This window comes from Marmota monax, unplaced genomic scaffold, assembly GCF_021218885.2.
Source record: "Marmota monax isolate L192 unplaced genomic scaffold, Marmota_monax_Labrador192_F-V1.1 WCK01_AAM20220418_F8-fsc00054, whole genome shotgun sequence".
Lineage (NCBI taxonomy): Eukaryota > Metazoa > Chordata > Mammalia > Rodentia > Sciuridae > Marmota > Marmota monax.
Window position 1 is genome coordinate 1,180,343 of NW_026692145.1, and position 20,414 is coordinate 1,200,756.

Sequence of the window (20,414 nt, forward strand, 5' to 3'; positions counted from 1 at the left end):
ATCCTTGACTCCTTCTCTCCCATCCCCCACACGCACTAGGTCACCATTCTTTTTTACTTCTACCTCCTCAATATCTCTGAGACATTTTTACCCTTCCAAATCTCCTCTGCCTCAGGCCTTTATCATTTCTTATTCAGATTCTTTTCACAGCCTTTCAACTGGTCTCCTTGTTTCCAACCTTGTCCCTTCTCCAAACCATTCTCCAAACCACTGTTGAAGAGATCTTTTAATAAGACAATATGATCATGTCACCACCCCCTCGTGAATTATTTCCTCAGGATCCTCTGCATGGCTTTCAGACTCTGCATAATCTATCCCTTGCTTGCCTCTTCCGCCTTAATTCTTTTTAACTCTTCAGCCTGAAACCATTACTCGCACCTCCCATCCTCCAAATGGGCCATGCCAGGCCTCTCCTCTTTGTTCAGACTGCTTCCTTTGCCTGGGCACCCTTCCCCCCATCTTTTCTCACCTCAATTCCTACTGGTCTTTTAAGTCTGAGTTTAGGGCATCATCTCTTCTGGGATTCTTTCTCTGATCCACCCTCTCATCCCTTAGAACTCTATCTTAGCACTTACCACACAATGCTTTAACATTTTGTTTGGTTGTATTCCACATTAGATTTGTAGTTCTTTGAGATCAGATACTATAGGCTAATCTTAGTATCTTTGTTGTCTGTATCCCACAATATCTTGCACATAGTAGGAGTTCAAATATTTGTTACTGAGTGAACAAATGAATAAATGAATGACTGAACTTTTTAGTGAACTTCCTCTTCCTTTGCCTCTTTTTTCAGCCTACAAGTCCTGGGACACAATCTCCTCTCTCCTGGCCTGGCACAGGCTAGACAATACTTGTTGTTGCAGCTCTTTTTTTCTCTATTTCTCCAAACTTACTTTCACCTAGGTCAGAAACAACACAATCATATGGTAAACGAATTCACACTGAGGTGTTAAGTCATTTTATCTTAGAAATACTTATTGAGTTCCTACTAAGCACAGGCACTGTGCTAAATTGTTTCCGTGCATGTGGGGGTCACAAAGGGAATCCACCCTTAATGATTCCTACTTAATAGCACATAGGTAACAACTAAATGCATTCCTAATCTGAGAGGTATTTTTGTTTGTTTGTTTTGGTTCTGGGGATTGAACTCAGGGCCTTGGGCATGCTAAGCATGCACTGTACCACTAAACTATACCCCCCCAGCCCGTCTGAGAGATATTTTCTAATAAATTAGGCTGGCTGTAAGCCCTCGGTTATTTCACTGTCACCAGTTATGCTTTGCTTCATGAATAGTTACCCAAAAAGACTATCCTGCGGGAGATAGATTCTCTTAACATCCTGGGATCAAGTGTTTTCTCTGATTTTGTGTGGTTCTATTGAATGAAACCTAGCAAGCCACAAGGGCTTCCGGACTTTTTAGGTGAAAAGAAGAGGCAGGCTGTGAAAATCCCAGAGGTCCCCAGATGCTCCTGAACGTGACTATTTGGGGGTTGGCTTCGAGAACTCCGCCAGAGCTGCGTTGGGAAAACGATTCGCGGGAAGCCTCTCAGAAAGCAGGATGAGGAGGTGGATTTTGCTCGAAAGAAGACGTTGTGTGGCCCTGGTGGCCAGAATGATCCGGATCTGGCTAGGAGAAGGCCTGTGATGAAGCAGAGTGGCACCTAATGCAGGGACCCCCACCCACTCCAAGAAAGGATGGAAAGGTTGCAAAAATCCTAAAGGGAAAAGCTCTCCCGGCTGTAGGCCAATGAGCGGCGGGAAGGAGGAGTGAGGCTGGGGAACTTCTCCCAGAGCCAGTCAGAGAGGATGGCTGCTAGGAAGCCAATCAGCGCTCCCGAGCCTGCAGCCCCTCTGCAGTAGTTATGCCAGAGCGCCCTGTGTAGAGAGGCAGCGAGCGGGCAGCTAGGCTGGGCTGACGGGAGCCATCACGCTTGCTCCGCATCCCCTTACTCGCGCCTTCGCGCCGGGTCCCGGAGCCTCAGTGGCCCTGTGATTACTGCCCTCTCCACTCTGCGCCCCGCAACCCCCAGGCTAGCCGCGGCACGACCTCCACCGCCCGCTGTCCGCGCGACTTGCCTCGCCCCGCCCCGTCCCTCCTTGCTCCGCCCCACCCCGGTCAGCCCCGCCCCGCCCCGCGCAGCCGAGCGGTTCCCGCCCTCGCTCAGCGCCCAGGTAGCTGCGAGGAAACTTTTGCAGCAGCTGGGTAGCGCAGCACGTCTCTCGCTCCTCAGGGCCACTGCCAGGCGTGCCGAGTCTTGGGACTGCTCTCGCTCCTGCTGCCACTCTCCCGCGCTCTCCTAGCTCTCAGCGAAGCAGGATGGCCGGGACCGTGCGCACCGCGTGCTTGGTGGTGGCGATGCTGCTCAGCTTGGACTGCCCGGGACAGGCGCAGCCCCCACCGCCTCCGGACGCCACCTGTCACCAGGTCCGCTCTTTCTTCCAGAGACTGCAGCCAGGACTCAAATGGGTTCCCGAAACCCCCGTGCCAGGTGAGTAGGAGTCCCTTACGCGTTCCCCGCGCCCAGCAGGGAGCCAAAGGGCGCGTGGTGGTTGTATCCCTAACGCGCTAGCCCTGTGGGGCCGCGGTCCTGCGCCCTGCCGCTGGGTACCTGGGAATGGTCCGAGTGCCTGGGGCCTGGCCGACTATATTGAAGGAGAGAAGCAGGGTCTGTGTTGACCGTGTCCCTGTGCCCCAGGCTCGTGTACTGTCAGGAAATGTGCTAGCTAGAGGAACGGCTGAGATCGCCTTCTCGCTAGCGCCCATTTTTTGGGGGGGAGGGCGGGAAGGTGGGAGCCGATTCCTTGGGCCCTAGTGAACCGGGGTCCCACAGTCAAGCTGGTGCCTCGGGAATCTGCCACCCTTGCTCACACGTATGTGTCAGAATTTCAGCCTTAGCTGGACCGCGGCTCCGTCCATCCTTTCCCCAACGTATCCCCACGCCCTCCTCTCCTTGGTCTGGATTTCCGAGGCTCGCGGGCCCAAGTGTAGGCAAAGTTGAGGGCAGATCTCCGAATCCGCAGGGGTGGATGAAGACGCGCGGAGGGAAACTTTTGAATAAGAGGGTCCCTAAAATGAAATAGTCTGAGCCTTTTCCTTCCACAGAGTCCCTTCTGTAGGTTGGCAAAAATCTCTTCAAAGACGGTGGTGCTGGCCTGCGGAGCAAGAGTCCAAAGATGATTTAACTCCTCCCCCTCCTAAATTCATCTGCTTTCTTGACAGGCTAGACCCTGAAGGGGAGATGATTTTAGGTGGAGGAAAGTTTCTGTACGCCTGCCTTTTGTTCTGCACAATCAGATCGTGCTGTAAGGGCATATTTTAACCTTAGCTGAGGGCTGCCGCTGTCAACAGATGAATATTAATGGCCTTCTGTGATTGACTGTCCAGCTATTGGGCTCTTAAAGCTAGTCTCAGAATCCAATTAGGACAAGTTGCTATACTGACAATGCAGGCTAGAAGAGTGGATCTCAAACAGGTTAATTTATCAGAGGTGCGCTCGCAAGAAACGGCCAGTTGAATTTGCAAACCGTAAGACGTTTGTGGCCTCTCGGTCTCTTTCAGACTATGCATCCAGTGGGGCGCGCATCCCGCGCTTGAGAGAGATGGGGAGAAGCCCTAGCTAAAACTTGGCTGGTGGCTCTCAACAAGTCAGGGAGGCGGGCCTGATGGTTGGACCAAGTTGTGAATGCGGATGCGCGCCCTGTGGGCGCTGCCAGCGAGCGTTCACTGGCAGGAGGTTACCTAGGCAGCCAGCGCGCCCTCAGCCTTTTCTTTAGGTTGATGAAAAGAGTGGAGCGAGCCTGCTGTTTAGTTGCAAAGGTAATTGGTCACCCTTTTTGGTGACTGAAATGCATTTGCGCATATGTTAAATATTGCTTTGCAGGATATCGCTCTAAGGGAGGGTAGAACTACCTCTTCCACTGTTAAGTGTTAATAACATACCACGTGGGCGTGTGCAGGAGCTGTAAGGGGCAACCTATGAATCAGTTCCACAGAGCTGAAACAACAGGCGAATCTCTATCCCCTGGAAGTGCCATGGTAATTAGATTGCTAAGGCTACAGAACATGCTTTTGTTGATAATGTAAAAATTCGTCCTCACAGGCTGAGCCCCCACAAGATGAATGGGTCCAGGGTTGGGGTCGGGGCCACGTTTGGCTGATTCGAAGCGAGGGAGTAAAGGTGGTGCTTTAAAAGAAGAAAAAGACCATGGGGAAGCACAGATACTCATTTAGCAACCCCCCACTACATGCACACTTTTGCAGGCGCTCACCCTTGCTCACCCTCCCCCAGCTCTCTGGCTGCCTGCCTCTTTGCAGCATCTTTATAAAAGTGTTAGGAGGGCCCACACACTGTGTGTATGAGATTTGGCCTGGGCTCACTTCCTCCCTCCCTTACTCCCAGCCTAAGGATGGTCACCTTATAAAGACTTATTTATAATAATGATATTTCATTTTCCTGTTTTTTCACAAACTCTAGAAGAAATCACTTTTCAAGGGTTTTCACCATATAAATCCAACGTAACCCACTTCAGTTCTGTTTAACAAACATAAATGGTGGTGAACACCTTCTATAAGGCAGGAACCCTCCTAACATGCATTGGGGCAAATCCAGAATTCAAATATGGTGATACCCAGACAGCTACTATGTATCTTCAATTTTTCTGGGGCAGTAAAGATTTCAAATATTCTGTCCTGGTGTGAAACCATGTGTCCTGAATTTTAGTTGGGCAAATATGGTCACTGTAGATATGGAAAACATGGTGAAAATCCTAATGTCCATGTGTGGAAAGAGCTCATCAGTATTTCAGAGAAGAGATGATAATGACAGACTAAATACAATGGCAAGTGCATAATTTCAAAGTGAATAAATGTGTTATTTGCTGCTGTCGTTCAGTGGTTGGAAATTGAAAGAGAGCTACAAATTATTTGGTAGTTATGAACCATCCTGATGACCGCTTGACTTCTACCCCCCATCTATATTTTAAGCCATGTTCAAATTGCCTGCTGCACTGTGTTAACTGCATTAAAGCTTTCTTTGTCCCAGCTAAAATGAGATTCAGTCACAGTAAGGAGAAATCCTCAAGAATGTCCCATTTCACTTAGGGGGAACATTTGGGATTGACTGCTAACTTGAGCCATTAGCAGAATTGGGTTTAGAGTGGATAAGACACTATATATATATATATATATATATATATATATATATATATATATATATATATATATATTAGTTATAGATGAACACACAGTATCTTTATTTATTTATATGTGGTGCTGAGGATCGAACTCAGTGTCTCACACATGCGAGGCAAGTGCTTTACCACTGAGCTACAGCCCCAGCCCAATAAGGTACATTTCTTATGCTAATATGGATGAGACTAAATGGCATTTGAAATCAGCCAGCCTAAAAAAATAAATCACTGGTGCTGAAGGACTACGCTAGACTTCCACAAAGCTGATCTAAAGTCTTGTAATCTCATGTTCCCATTTCTTTTAGAATGTTAAAAGGCACAGGATAGCAATTCTAAATAGTATGTCCCTGAAATTCATAGATCTCTTCATACCCCACTTTTTTTTTAAGGATTTGTAACTTGGAAAGCACCACAGATGGAAACCAGGCGCACAGAGTTAGCATTTGGCAGAAAAATCCATATAACTGACTTTCAGTGCAGCTCTTTTGCCCTTATTTAATTTAGAAAAATTCAGAAAAAAGCCAATGAGCTCATAAGTCTAGATGTTTATTTTGTTTTGCTTAACCTACCCACAGGCGCAATCAAGAATGGATACAATTTTAGGCAAGGGAAGTGAGCTAGTAATCAGACAATGATGTTTCCAATTGTCTCAAGGGAATGTTACAGAAGTCTGAAAAAAAATTCCTCTAAACAAAAATCAAGTGTAATTCACTTTATGAATGCCATACACCACTTTGTGTGTGTGTGTGTGGGGGGATTGTAGGGGATGGATGGGAATGAAAAAAATCAAACAATCCATGGTAGTGTTGCAACTCCTAAAAGATTGAGGGATCTTGCCTTACAGGGCCTTGGAAAGTGCGAGAACCAATCCAGAAGGCCAAATGCCTGTTTCTATGGGTAAAAGCAGCCTTGAAGAACCAAAGATCGACTGGAAGTTTCTTGAAATAGATGAAACAGCATTAAAATAAAAGGCAACGTTCTTGAAACAAAAAGAGAGTTTTCTTTCTTTCTTTTTTTTTAAATGTGAGAACTAGCAACTGTATCTGGGTTGCCAGCTGTGGTTCCCCAATTAGTTTGAAGCAGTTAGCGGTCCTAATGTGGGGAGAGAGAATAAGAAGTGAGGTGTGGGAGGATTTTACTCTCCTGAGATTGCATTAGACATTTGGGTGAGCAGGTGATTTGTTAAAACTTTAAGAAAGTTGTTTTACCCCGTGCTAACTTGGAACGGTGTAGAGAATTCTTTCAAATGTGGTCTGAATATATTTATTGTGCTAATTCTGATATTAGGACTGAGATGTGCTTAGAAGGAGGCATCAATGTGATGGAGGAGTTGGGTGATGAGTGGTAGGGCACCTGGTCTAAAAACAGTGAAAGACTGCCTGCTCCTTGGCAGGCTGTCTGTTAGGTGCTGGGGGTGCAGAAAGGAGGGAGACACAGCCCCTTTTGTCAGGGAGCTCACAGCTAGAGGGGGAGCACGCAAGTAAACAGGCTTCCCAGGAAACTTGTAGGATTAAATAGGGTGAAAAGGGCTAGAAAATACCTCCAGGAAATTGACTGAAATGGTCACAATAGCCAGCCTGGGCAAGGGAAAAGAACTGAAAAGATGAAGTGGGAGATAGGGAGAAGTCTCTTAATAGGGCCGCCATCTTAAAAAGAGTTTTCTTAATTCTTGGAGTAAATTCCATTCTGTAAGCATTAGGAAATACAGACAGAAGAAAGTTTTGATGGATGCTAGATAACACAGATGGTGTTAGTTTTGCAATGTGTTTTTTTTTTCTTATGGGCTGGTAGGTTGTATCCAATATTTTGATGCAATATTTTAAAGCATTCTGCTACTCCCATCTTTAGAGTTGCAATGTTTGCTGTTCACTGGAGCCTAGAAAAAAGACTGCCTATTATCAACCTGAGAGAAAAGAGTCCTGGATTTGTCTGGTATGAGACAAGACAAAAAAAAAAATATGTTTTCTCCTTAAATGGCAGCTATCAATGATCACGCCAAGTTTAGTGTTTGATGCATATACAAAAGCAAGGGTCTTAAGAGGTATCTTATTACTCATTTCTAAGAAAATTGAAGATAATCACTTATAACTTGTGCACACGATACATCATTTGGAAAGAATTTCACTGGGGATCATGTTGCTCAACTGAAAAGTTCTGGCATGCTGAATTTGTACATTTTTGTGAATGCTTCCTTTTACTCTGATCTCTAGCTTTTTTCTGCATATGGTTATTTGTATGTTTTAGATTATAAGCTTCTTAAAGGGAAAGCACCGTATTTGAGCAGTGCTGAGCACAATGGTAAGAGCACCACACAGCATTTAGTTAATAATTGACAAAAATTTAACTTCTACATAATTATGTAGTCCCTATAAACTCTCACATACTTTTTAAAGCTATATATCATCTTACTTATTTTAAAAGCTTTAGTCCCAAATGTTATGGCACCTTTTTGGGATATCTTGACAAACTTTTCTGGCTACATCTATGTTGGCTGGAGACACAGGCTTATTTCAGTTAGCTGGTGACTCTTACCATCAGGCAGAGTTTATTAATGTTGGGTACTCACAAAGCAAATTGAAATTCGTGGCATTGTTATGACTGCCTTAGTATCAGTGAAGATCAACAATTACGGCACATAAATTGTAGAACATCTCTTAAATCAAACCCTCTTTGATTTAACGTCAGCTAGATCTTTCTTGCTAATGTTGATATTACCATATTTGGGAGTTGAGCTGCAACACATGCACGGACGTGTTGAAGTACTTCGCAGGTTTCTGTAACCTGGGATCAGAATTTGTGTACAGGCTCAATTCAAGAGACCATTCCAGGAACCAACATCTATTCAGCCTTAGCCAAGCTTGTAAATGGGTTTGATTTTTCTTTTTTTTGGGGGGGGTAAACTAGGGTCTAATGGAAAGCGTGGGCAGAGAAAATCCCCCACTCATTTACCCATATTTAGCAAATTGTCTGGCTTGAAACAGGATCCCCAGCACCCATTAAGAAATGAGTATCAGAAAATAGAATCTAAGTCATGGGCCCCAGACTGGCTTTAGAAACAGCATTAAGTAATGGGAATTTACCTTCTGAGATATAATGACAGGGAGAATGCGATTCAGAAAGCAAGGTGAAGGTGGGCATATCAGCAGAGAAAATGTGCATTTTGAAATTTGGTGTGCTCACTGGAACATTGTAGTCTCACTAGAATATCTTGTTGAACGTACGAAGTAAAGAAAATTTCATTCCGTACTTCAAATTAGACCAATTAAAGATCAATTATACAAGTGCTAATTATTAGAAATACTTATTTGCCATTTTTAAACAACAAAAAAGAATTCAGATTGAATAAAAAGAAAGCCATTTTCACTTTTGCATCTCCTTGTGTGTTTCTCGGCAAAGCCTAATTTGAGAGTATGTATTTTTCCTCATGAATAAAAAGGAGTCAATGTTAGGACCAAAATGCATTGCTAGTGTTCCAAACAGTTAATTACTTCTAGTAGCTGAAATTGTATTTATATGCTAGATTAGTAAATCTACTAAGCTCTTTGAAGCGTACTTAATAGGCTTATATTGATAAATAATTGATAGGAAGGGAGATAAAATATAAGTGAAAGTGGCAATAAGAAGGGAAGGGACAGGGAAGTCAAAGTCATTATACAAGAAACCTCCATCCATTGTGCTCCATCCATTGCAAGTTGAAAGGTGTGTGTTTCTCAGCAGATGTGATGATTTTTAGAATATTCTGTATTTTCAAAATTTTCACAATGAAGGATGTATTTATTCCTTATAAGTTGAGAAGGGAGCACAATTTTAGAGTAAAATTTTAATTGTGCTTTTTTTAGTGTGACTTTTGAAAATAAATTTATTAATGGAAATTTTAAAAGTTCTGATTATGGCAACCGTAGTTGTATGTTCAAGTATATTTCTATTACCTACTAGACTTGAGGTCAGCAGCTGTATCTTATTTATCTTCATATCCCCAGTGTCTGGCACAGCAAGTAGTACTGATAACAGGTATTAATATGCATGTGTGTACCACAGGAATGGAGGTAAGAATGTAATGCAAACATAATATTTCCATAAAGCCAATATTTAAATGTTTATTTAGTTTTAACATTTTTACTAAGCTTTCTAAAAAAGAAACCATTTTTCCAGGTCAAAAATCCATTTGTTGTGTATAGGTAAGTGATAAAAGACATTGGTTTAATTCATTTAGCTGCACTACAACTGCGTGGAAGAAGTAGACTAGCCAAAGGTAAGTATTTTGTACTTGTTTTCAAGGCTATTCTAAGTAATTTAAAGAAAAATCAAAGTTATACTCACTATACATAAAAGCATATATTTATCTTTATAGATCTGTGGCATTTAGGTTTGTGAAATTAATGCAACCTGGTGTCCGGCAGAGAAACACACTGAATATATCTAAGTTTTTCCTCAGTGTTTGCTATTTACTACCCCCTGGTATCAAGACTGATAAATGTACATTTAAAAGGACATAATCAAAAGTGGATTTTCAGCATGGGAATTTTATTTGGGTAGGATAAAGGGTCTCAATGAGAGTTCTCTTAATTTTTGTATGCATGATACCTGATTTCCAATTAATTGCCTAAGGAGGACCCATCCAGAGACTGTTTCAGATAGAGACCAATCAGAAAAAGAGGGTGAAAAAGGGATGATATTCATTTGAAAAAGTTACCACAATTAGATTTACATATTCTCTGCCTTAATTACGGTTCTGCTCTCTCTCTCTCTCTCTCTCTCTCTCAAATCCTGCATGTTTAGTACGTATAGTATAGTATTATGATGGCATCCTGGGAATCATCATTGCTCTTTGTCAGATTTTGGTTTGGAGGATTGAAGCTGAAGGAAACAAAGTGAAGAGAGAAGAGTTAGTGTGATAGATATAGATAGGACATTAAAAGTCTTTACTCTGGGGAATTTGTCAGAAAGTTAACAAGCATGTAACAGAAAGAAAGGATCTGAAAACATTTGAACATGGAAATTTGCTTGTGTGCAGAGATAGTCCTGAGATGCTGCAATTGCATTTGATTCCCAGAAATACTTTCTCTGTAATTCTTATTTAGTATCTATGTTTTTGGTAGTCATGGCCTCTTTCAAACTCTTTTTTTTTTTTTGGTACCACCAATTGAACTCAAGGGCACTCTACCACTGAGTCACATCCCCAGCCCCTTTTTTATACTTTATTTAGAGACAGGGTTTCACTGAGTTGCTTAGCACTTCACTTTTGCTGAGGCTGGCTTTGAACTCACGATCCTCCTGCCTCATCTTCCTGAGCCTCTGGGATTAGAGGCATGTACCACTGTGCCCGGCAGGAGCCATTTTTGATTCATCATGATATCCTTTAGAGTGGTGAGTAGGATGCCTTATACAGTTATTAGTGTAATTAATTAATTAATGGGAATAAATGTAAGCATAAACATTTGAAGACATAGTCTTGAGGATTTGACCACTGTCTGATGAGATCCTAAATGGCATATAACCATAGAATGAGTAAGTCCCTGAATGCATAATTGTCTAACTGATTTTCAGCAAAGACTGAGGAAGAGATTGTGAAGTTTCAAATTATCTATTTTCTTTGACCTTTGGAATCTTGTAACTCCATTTTTATAACTGAAGATTGAAGAGGAGGTGACAAGTAGAGAGAGATTTTAACTGCAGTTTTACCTAAATGTGGAGTTTAAATATATTTTTATATAAATGTATGTTTATAGTTTACATGTGTGTATAAATATATTGATAAATTATTTTGATAGCAATAATTAATTATGCATGTCATTTAAACTGAAAGTTGTTAATAGTTATTCTAAGCAGTGGGTGGTCTTTCACAATCACGCCTTACATTTGTGTCGTGAAAGCCTGGCTTTCATATATCTATCTCATGTTCACACAATGCAAGCACTCATAAAATGTCTGTAGCTTCTTAGTTTCAGGGCCCGCCTAGTTTCAAAACACACACACACACACACACACACCCATATAATATCCATACATCTGCATGCCTTTAATAATCTGGAGATGAACCTAATTTATACTGTTAAAAGCCAGTGTTATTCACAAATCAAGTAAAACCATTTTCAGTTGAATTGGCCCCAAGTTATTGCAGGACTAATTGTTACTGATATCATAGATCTACTGCTTATTTATCAAGTTTCATCATTTCCCCAAGTCCTCATTAATAGTGTTTCAACCTATACTATGAGTTTGGCTCATGTTGGAGAACTACTTCTAGCACTGGCTGTATTGCATGTTAAACTTAATAGAAATGAGAGTGTGAAGTTAAATTTCATACAGTGATTGCATTGGTGACTGTGTTTATGTATTTTGGAAAACAAATGGAAATTTACAAAAAAAGATCTCACTGATGATGAACTTTATGTGTAATATTTGCATAAATAAAACTTCTCCGTTCATTCTTAACTTCAACCAACATTCATCGAGCACTAAATTCTATGCCAGATACTGAGCTAGGAGCTGATGAACATGATAAAATCCCTGCCAGCAAGGAGTTCCCTTCCTTGTGAAGGAGCCATACAAGGAAAGCCATGGATGTCAAGGCAGGCTAATGAGGACTGCCAGAGAGATAGGCATCACTTGGGCCGTCTGGGAAATGTTGAGCCATGGAGGAGAGATGTATGGTTTTCTTAAGAGACTGTCCTGAAAGGCATGTGAGAGGCATAGAGTTAAAAGACAGAATGATACCATAGTTAAGACTGGAATAGTTTGTATTGGTTAGAGCAATGTGCGGGAGAAGTGGGGGGAAGATGAACTAGAAAAGTAGGCAAGGAAATGCTGAGGAATTTGAGTTGTATCCAGGATGATGAGGAGCCGTGGAGACATTTTAAGAAGGGAAACATTGCTCAGTATGGAGGATGACTGGAGAGTGAGCGGTGGCAGGGAGTTTCAGTGACAAAGGTAAGAGGGCAGAGGGCTGTCAATAGAAGAATAAAAACCAACCTTGAGAGAAAAGAGGATGTAGACGTGATGTATGACTGGATATGAGGACAGAGGGGAGAGTCTGGAAATTCTGGTTATCCTGGTGGTGGGGCCTTAGCACATAAGAGGTGTTCAGTAAATAGTTGTTGAACACATAAGTGAAATATAGAAAGGGCATATGCTTTTTTTTTTTTTTTGAAATGGGGCTCTTTAAGTTGTCCAAGTTAACTTTGAACTCCTGAGTAGGAGCAGTCCTGCCTCAGCATCCTAAGTAGCTGGGACTATAGGCACATACCAAAATACCTGGCTTAAAGGAGAATATTTTATTTTAATTAATTAATTAATTAATTAATTAATTATGCTACCCAGGATTGAATCCAGGGGCACTTAACCACTGAGCAACATCCCCAGTCCTTTTTAATTTTTTTATTTAGAGACAGGTTCTCACTAAGCTTCTTAGTGCCTTGCTAAATTTCTGAGACTGGCTTCAAACTCATGATCCTCCTGCCTCAGCCTCCTGAACAGCTGGGATTACAGTTATGTGCCATTGCACCTGGCCTAGAGGAGCATACTTCATTTATTTGTTTTTTATTTTTAATGTTTTTGGTGCTGGGGATTGAACCCAGGACCTTGTGCATGTGAGGTAAGCACTCTACCAACTGAGCTATATCCCCAGTCCCGAGGAACATATTTTAAAGGTGATATATTAAGTTTGTTTTTTATGAACCATCTTATTTTTTTAATTGAGTTTTTAAAAATATTTTTTAGTTGTCAATGGACATTTATTTTATTTATATGCTATACTGAGAATCGAACCCAGTGCCTCACACATGCCAGGCAAGTGCTCTACCACAGAGCCACAATCCCAGCCCTGTGTTTGGTTTTGACCAGGTTGAGTCTGAGGGACCCTTTGATCATTGAGGTAGAATGTCTGCTAGATAGTTCAAGTTGTATGTGTGTTGTTTTTGTTTTCTTGTTCATTTTTTGGTGCTAGGGATGGACCCTAGGGCCTTGTACATATGTGCTAGGCAAGTGCTCTTCCACTGAGATATATCCTCAGTCTTCAATTTGTGTTTGGATCACAGAAGAGAGAAAAATCAGGGCTAGAGATCCATACTTGGAAATAATTAGCATATAGATGGTAATTGAAATCCTGGGAATAAATTAGGTCATTGGGAAAGAGGGTATATGTTCTTCTAGAGTTCAGGATAAGCATACTTGGGACTCATCATATATAGGCTCCAGTTGGAAGTCATGGGTGTGGATGATATTTTCCAGGCTTTTGCATGTGACATGTCTTAAAATGTATTTGCCAATATCTGGGGATTCTTTTTTTAATTGCCAAAGACTTCAAGAACTCTCTTGCTTAAGAGAAAGCTTGATTATATATTATTGTGGTGCAAGACTTTGAAATAAATTTATGTACTACCAAATGCTCACATGTGCATGTATTCATGTAATGTGAGCATATGCACACACACAGAGACCTCTAGGTAGAAAAAGACATTGGAATCAAGGTATCAGATTTCTATTTATTTTTGATAGCAATAATTGATAATTATGCATGTTATTTAAACTGAAAGTTGTCAATAGTTATTCTTAACAGTGGGTGGTCTTTCAAAATCATGCCATATATTTGTGTTATGAAAGCCTGGCCTCACATATCTATCTCATGTTCACATAATGCAAGCACTCATAAAGTGTGTCTGCAGCTTCCGATTTCCAGGGACCTGCTTGATTCAAACATAGTGGCTCCTTTGCCCTTTCCCTTGGGGCAGCACTTTTCCATTCTGGAGGATGAAAGCTATAACAGTATGTAGTTTGGGGAGCTTTGTGTATTCCTCTGCTGGCTAGTCTCTGAAACATGTGGTTCTAAGCAAAGGCTAGGAATACTTGAGTATTTGGGCTGATCTATGGAGATGTAATATTTTCTGGGCTAGGAAAGAGTTGTAAACATGTCTTGTTCTCTGGCATAAATGGTTTCTTTGATTTCCCTGTTGATTAAGAAGTTGTCTTCATCAGGGATTCTACTTTCATTCAACATAAGCTCAAAACTCCTTGTTTCACAGTAGATATTTTGTGGTTGATGAAATAGTCTCCCCACAAGGGAAGATCATGGCAAATAACATTTACTGAGTGCCTACTGCATGCCAGTTGCTGCATTTTAATCTCTCATTTAATCTACACAGCAAATCTTAAAGGTAGGTGGTGTCATCTCCATTTTACAGATGAAGAAACTGAGGCTCAGGAAGGCTTATGTTCTCGAAGATTCTGTAAGTGGTGGAGCCAGGATTTACATTCAGGTTTGTCTTTCTGCATAGGTCATGCTCTTTTGTATGCACCCATTAGACCAGAAGGGGAAGTAATATAGTCTGAATATGAAGCATTTGGGCCTAAATTCTCTTTTAAATTTCATGACATTGTATACTCTGGGATTTCCTCCAATGTGATTTCTGTCTTTGCTTGTTTGCTGTCCTCCTCCTATCCTTTGTTAGATGTAAGTGTTCAGTAGCATTTGTCCTTTGCCCTTCCCATTGTCCCTTTGCTCAGTCCCACACCCATTCCCATGACTTCATTATCTTTGTTTGAGTGAATCTCATATCTCTTTCAACCCTGGCCTCTTCCTTGATTTCCTGTTCAGTATCTACCAGTTGTCTGTGGGACATCTTCATCTGGAAGTCCTGCCAGTGCTTCACTTTTGACAGAGCCAAAAATTATGTCATTGTTTTCTTTATTTTCCAATCCGTACAAATTTGCCTCTGGCCAGCATTCTGCATTTCTGGCGATGGCATCTCTATGTGATTCCCAGACTTGAAACCTTGAAATTGTCTTTGACTTCTCCTTTTACACATCCCACACCCAAATTAAGTGGCTAAGCCTTGCAAATCTACCTCCACCATGTCTCTTACTCTATCCCGTTGGCATGTGTGTCCTCGGTTTATACACAACAGGCTGTTAACTTATTATTGAAAGGACTATGTCATTGTCTACTTCCAGGTCTTTGCTTATAGACCACCTGTCTTTCCATCATCACTGGCTGCTTCAAAGTCTCAGTGCAATGCCATCTTCTTCAAGAATTATTCCACAATTCCCTATGATTAAATGTGATTATTTTCCCCCCTTGAACCCTGCTATCTCAGTACTTTTTCTATGGCCTTAGTTTTTGCTTGGTCTTGAAATTTTTTATGTACTTGACTTTAGTCTTACTAGAGCCTCATTCCATAAAGTGTGGTCCATGGACCATTTGCATCAGCCTCACTTGGGAGCTTGTGATAAATGCAGAATCTCAGGCCCCTTCCCAGACCTACTAAATCAGAATTTGCATTTTTTAACAAGATCACCAGATGATTTGTATGCATGTTAGAGTTTGAGATGGGCTGCTTCCAAGTGTAAGTTCAGTGAGGGTAATAACCTTGCAGTACTTATGAGAGTGTCTTGCACATAGTAAATTAATGTCCTTTTCATTTTTCACATTCATGCTTTGGCTATTCATTCATTGAAGTGGCCTTAGAGACCTATACACAAAAAAATGTATGGTGGAGTGGGGAAAGAAAGGAGAGGGATGAGGAGGGAGAAAGCAAGGGAGGGGAAATGAGAAACTGGGGGAGAGGGAAGGAGGGAGGGAGGAAGAATGAATGAGAATATGATAATGAATGGGCTAGAGAGAGCCAGCAGAATCTCTGCTAGGTGGCTAATAACTTTGTGACTAGTTGGGAAAACACTGCCTTTGTGTTCCTAAGTGACTAGAAACTTTATTGTAGGCCTTGCCTTAATTTAATGTCACCAAAGACAAATATCTTCTAAGATCATTTTGTGCCCAGTCTGAGGAACTAATGGTTTCCTACTTTCTCTTTTGCTGGTATTGTGGGGTGTATCTTTTTTAGCCATTCCCAGAAGTCAGGGTTGAACTTTTGAAAGGTTTCAAAGAGCCATGGAAGAACTATGCTGTGTTTCTAGTAGACTCTTCTGTTTTCAGAAACAGGATTTCTGCTTTGTTTTCAAACTTCAAAGTTGATTTCTGAAATAAAGGTTTATTTTCCCCATGGAATTCTGAAGGTTTTCTACAAATGTTAATTTCTCAAACCTAAGTCATTTCTTGCCTTTGAAACTTCAGTGCTGTGGGTCAATTTAATAATGTTGCCTGAAGGTTTTTTTGGCCTTCAAAAGCTGTCAGATTGCCTTTTCTTTGTTCTTTGAGAAAGTAAGGTTGCCTCATTCACAAAGCCTGAAGGTGACGTTAGAACCAGCATTTATTCAGTCATTCAGAGTTTTCCCCTAACAATATTTAGTTTTATTTTCAAGTTCGGTTTTAGTAACAGTGAGACTTAACTACCAACTAGCACGAATCAGCAAAATTCCTGAAAAGTTCAACATTTTATAATGAGTAGCCCAAGTTACTTAACTAAGGCCTAGAGCTAAGGGGAACAACGGATGTTCTTTGCCCTCTCATCACAGACCTTCTGGGGCTTATTATACCTCCAAAGCTACAAGGTCCCCCTTCATCTGTCTGTCAGACTGCTCCCCACATCTTCCCTTTACCTCTTCCTCCTTCCCACCCTCACTCCCTCCCTCCACTGGTTATAATTTAAAACAGAAGGTGTTTTATGGTTTGTTATATTTATTGAATGGTTTTGTGTTTCTTGTTCTCTAAAAAAACATACGTGAGTGGAATGTTTTATATTTTCCTCCACGTTTTAGTTTTAAATTGTATTTCCTTTTCCTGCTCCTGATTTTCCTTTCTCCTCTCTTCCTCTGCCTCCTCCATATACAATTGCATCCAGTGATTCTGGAGAGAAAGTATGTTTCCCATTTGTGCCCACATATTTGGTTTGGGTACCTGGTTACTTCTCTTGGGATATTGTGAAATTCTCTTCCTTAATTTTGAAATGAAGAACTTAAAAATGTGCACTAATCACTTTCTAAGAACTTGATGAGTATTTAAAAAACTTTTTGTACAGACAGGACAAGGCTGGATATATTTGACTTGATTACCTCACATCATTGTTATGTAGTTTACATTCCCTTTCACTTTGTCATAATTCTCAATGAACGCACATAGCATCTTTGTTCTTAGAAATCAATCTCTCTCTCTCTCTCTCTCTCTCTCTCTCTCTCTCTCTCTCCATTGAATGCTTTCTTTTTTGCTTAAGATAAGGGAGCCCCTTTGAAACACTGTTAGTGTGGGGTAGAACTGACATCCACCTTGTAGGCTAACCAAATTATAGCTTGATTTTTCCCTGATGAAGTTATCACATTACAGGGACATTGTTTCGCTTGTGGGGTTTTATTGTCCCAGTTTCAATTTTGACTTCAGGTTTGAGATTATATTCCAAGAGGACTATTCCTCAGAAATTTTTCTTTGTCTTCATATTCACAGGAATCTTTTGTTTGCCCTATATCTATTATCTCTTCTAAGCTTAGCCAAGATTGTTAGGTTGTGCACTTATGTATAAATATTTAACACACATTTTGTTAGACAAAATGTGCTTGAAGACATTTCAGCCCTTCCCCCGCCCCTCCCCCCTCAGCTCATTTTTGTGTGTGTGTAGAGTCGCAGATGGTTGCTTTATCTCAGATGTTTAGATTTGGAGGACATTCCTTTGCACTTTGCTTGATGGACACAATGAAATGGAAGCTTTTGAGTCAGTCTTGACTACCAAAATGGTAGCACCATATAACAGATAACATTGGGCTTCTCTTCCTTTTTTTTTTTTAAACTAGTTGTCCAAACCCCCACTTAGCCAGAGAGTTTTAGGTATGAGATTGTGTGTTTTTTAAGAAAATATTATGGATAAAGACTAACGTTCTCAAGTCAGGAATAACAATTAGTACTATTCATTAAACAGGGGGCATGTTTTGACTCTGGGTCCTGGCTAGGAAATATAAACTGTGAAAGTCACACATATATATGAACCTCAGGCAAATTTATGACTTGTCAGCCTTTTAAGGTTAAATTCTTAACCCCAAATCGGGGCTGGCTTTATATGTGGAGTCCGGCACATTCCTCTGGGCCACTGAGCACGCCCCTCCCCAGCCCTTTGCTTACCAGCAGCTAATGGCCTAATGAGCAAGAAGGATTTCTGCCTCTTATCAGCTGCCTAAACAGCAACAGGAAGGCTGATATACAGAGTATAGGTCAAAACCTGAGTTTTTGAACCAAAAAACTACAAGGTCAGTTTAAAACTCTAGATATGTGCTATCTCTGGAGTCATCAATACCTGCCAAGAAAGGAGCTAGACACTTGAGTTCAAACAAATAGTAATAGTTGTCAAAAGTATGAATGGTCTAATTAATTTTGCTAATAGTCCTTTCCTTCTTTGTTTAGTTCTTCTATAAATAGCCTTCATATAGTCTTTAATGAGCTTTTTGGTTTGTGCCTGGAGGTTGTTATGGTCAATGTGGGAGTGTTTGATTGTCAGATGGTGATGATGATGAAGGCAGGAATATATTTTGGCTCACATTTTGGAAGGGGCTGCTGAATAAATGCAAACAGATACCTACTACTACTTTTTTTTTTCTTTCTAAACTAAATTTTTGAGATAGGAATTCAGCTTGCCATAGAGTCAGAGAAATCTTTGTGCCTCTTTATATTGTAGTGACTTTTTTTTTTTAAAGGAGAAATACTCAGTGCTGATTTCTTAGATCCACTTGGAATCCAGGCTTAGATTCACATAGAATAAATATTTTAGGGTATTCAGTGCCCATCATAGTGAAAGCCCCTTGACTTTCATCTTCTGCATTTGCATTTTTTCAGAGATAATAATGAAAACATTTTTTTGCAGATTTCATTATTGAAAATCCTATTTACATGAACAGGCATTGTTGTGGCTTAGGGAAGAATGTGGGGTCCCATTCTTTAGCTCCTTGTATATCTTTGCTAAGGCTTGTCTAAATAGAAGTAATGACGCTTTAGTCTAAGCAGCTTTTCTCATTTAGGTAAGCAGGGTGGTTTGAAATTTCAGTTTACTAGATAATTGAGTCTCTTCTTCTTAATTATTTCAGGCATGCAGGTTGCTCTCTTTATAGTAAAGACCCTAAAAATCTAGTAATCTCCTCAGGCATCTGTTTGGTAATAAAATCCTGTGCATTTTCAGGGGTTAATTTTCATGACAATTGTGTGTCGCCTCCCCACCCCCATCCTTGAGGAAATTCTGCTATCTTTTAGGGTCTTTCCTCACAGTAGCAAAAGCACACTTTAAAAATATATAAGGATGTTGCTGGAACTACTGAATCTAGAGGAAATTTAAATGTATTCAGATTTATGCTCATTACACAACTTTCATTTAGAGTTTTTAATAGCCTTGTCATATTTCTTGGAAAATCATGTGCCTGACTGCCAGACTTGGTTTTCTACCCTGAATAAAAAACTGAATATTAGCAAAAGTGCAGCATAAGTATCCCCTATTCTATCCTTTTTCTAAAAAAGAAAAAAAAAGAAAGAGAGGTCATCTGGTGCAGATTGAGGTGGGAAAAACTTAAAAAAAAAAAGAAAGAAAAGAAAGAAAGCTCAGATCGGCTTCACATCTGCTAGTCATTCCAACTGGTGTGACTTCAATCCAGCAAGTTTTTATTAAGCACCTGTGGTGGGGGTGGTGCTAATAATCGTTAACATTTATTGAGCCAGGCACTGTGCTAAGCCTTTTATGGGCAACATCCCACTTAATCCTCACAACAGCACTACCAGGTGGTAATATTATTTCCCCCATTTTACAGATGAGGAAACTGAGGCTTAGAGAGGGTTAGTCACCTGTTGTAGGTCAAACAACTATGAAATGAATTAAGCCCAGTTAGTCTGGTTCCAGAGCTATCCTCACCATTATGTTTATGATGGGCTCAGCATTTCTAGAAATTACTTCTGAAACCAGTTTTAAGAATCCACTGTGTGTGAGATGCTAGAGATTCAAAATCAAATGCTCCGATCTTCCTAGTCTTGGTGGGGAAGTAGATGTAGAAAGTATATAAAGATGAAGACCATGCATGGAGATTTTGTGTATCTGTTGAGGGGAAGGAGGGGTGTGCATGGGAAGGCCAGTAGCTGGAACCTTCCTATGGGAATGCTGCATCCTGAATATAGCTCAGCAGCCTGGTGCCACAGACATTTCTTTTCCTGTTTAGTGAAGGTCCTCCTTTGACTTGAACTGTCTCAGTTGGAACCATGTTCCCATCACTGCCTCAGTCCACTGTAACCTATTGCATTGCCATTTTCTCCTTTATTTCAATTCTCCCCCCTCCCGCCTTTTTTAAAAAGTAAAACGTAAGTACAGACATTCCTG

At 40.9% G+C, this 20,414-nt stretch overlaps 1 protein-coding gene across 1 annotated transcript in view; it reads left to right on the forward strand.

Moving 5' to 3' along the window:
• Positions 1–2,155: 2,155 nt before the first annotated feature.
• The window catches only part of Gpc3 (glypican 3), a 406,893-nt gene continuing 388,634 nt past the window's right edge, over positions 2,156–20,414 (forward strand). Inside the window, exon 1 of the mRNA XM_046469318.2 lies at positions 2,156–2,489. Within this exon, the coding sequence (XP_046325274.1) occupies positions 2,318–2,489 (172 nt within the window). The 5' untranslated portion in view covers positions 2,156–2,317. The remainder of the gene's footprint in view (positions 2,490–20,414) is intronic.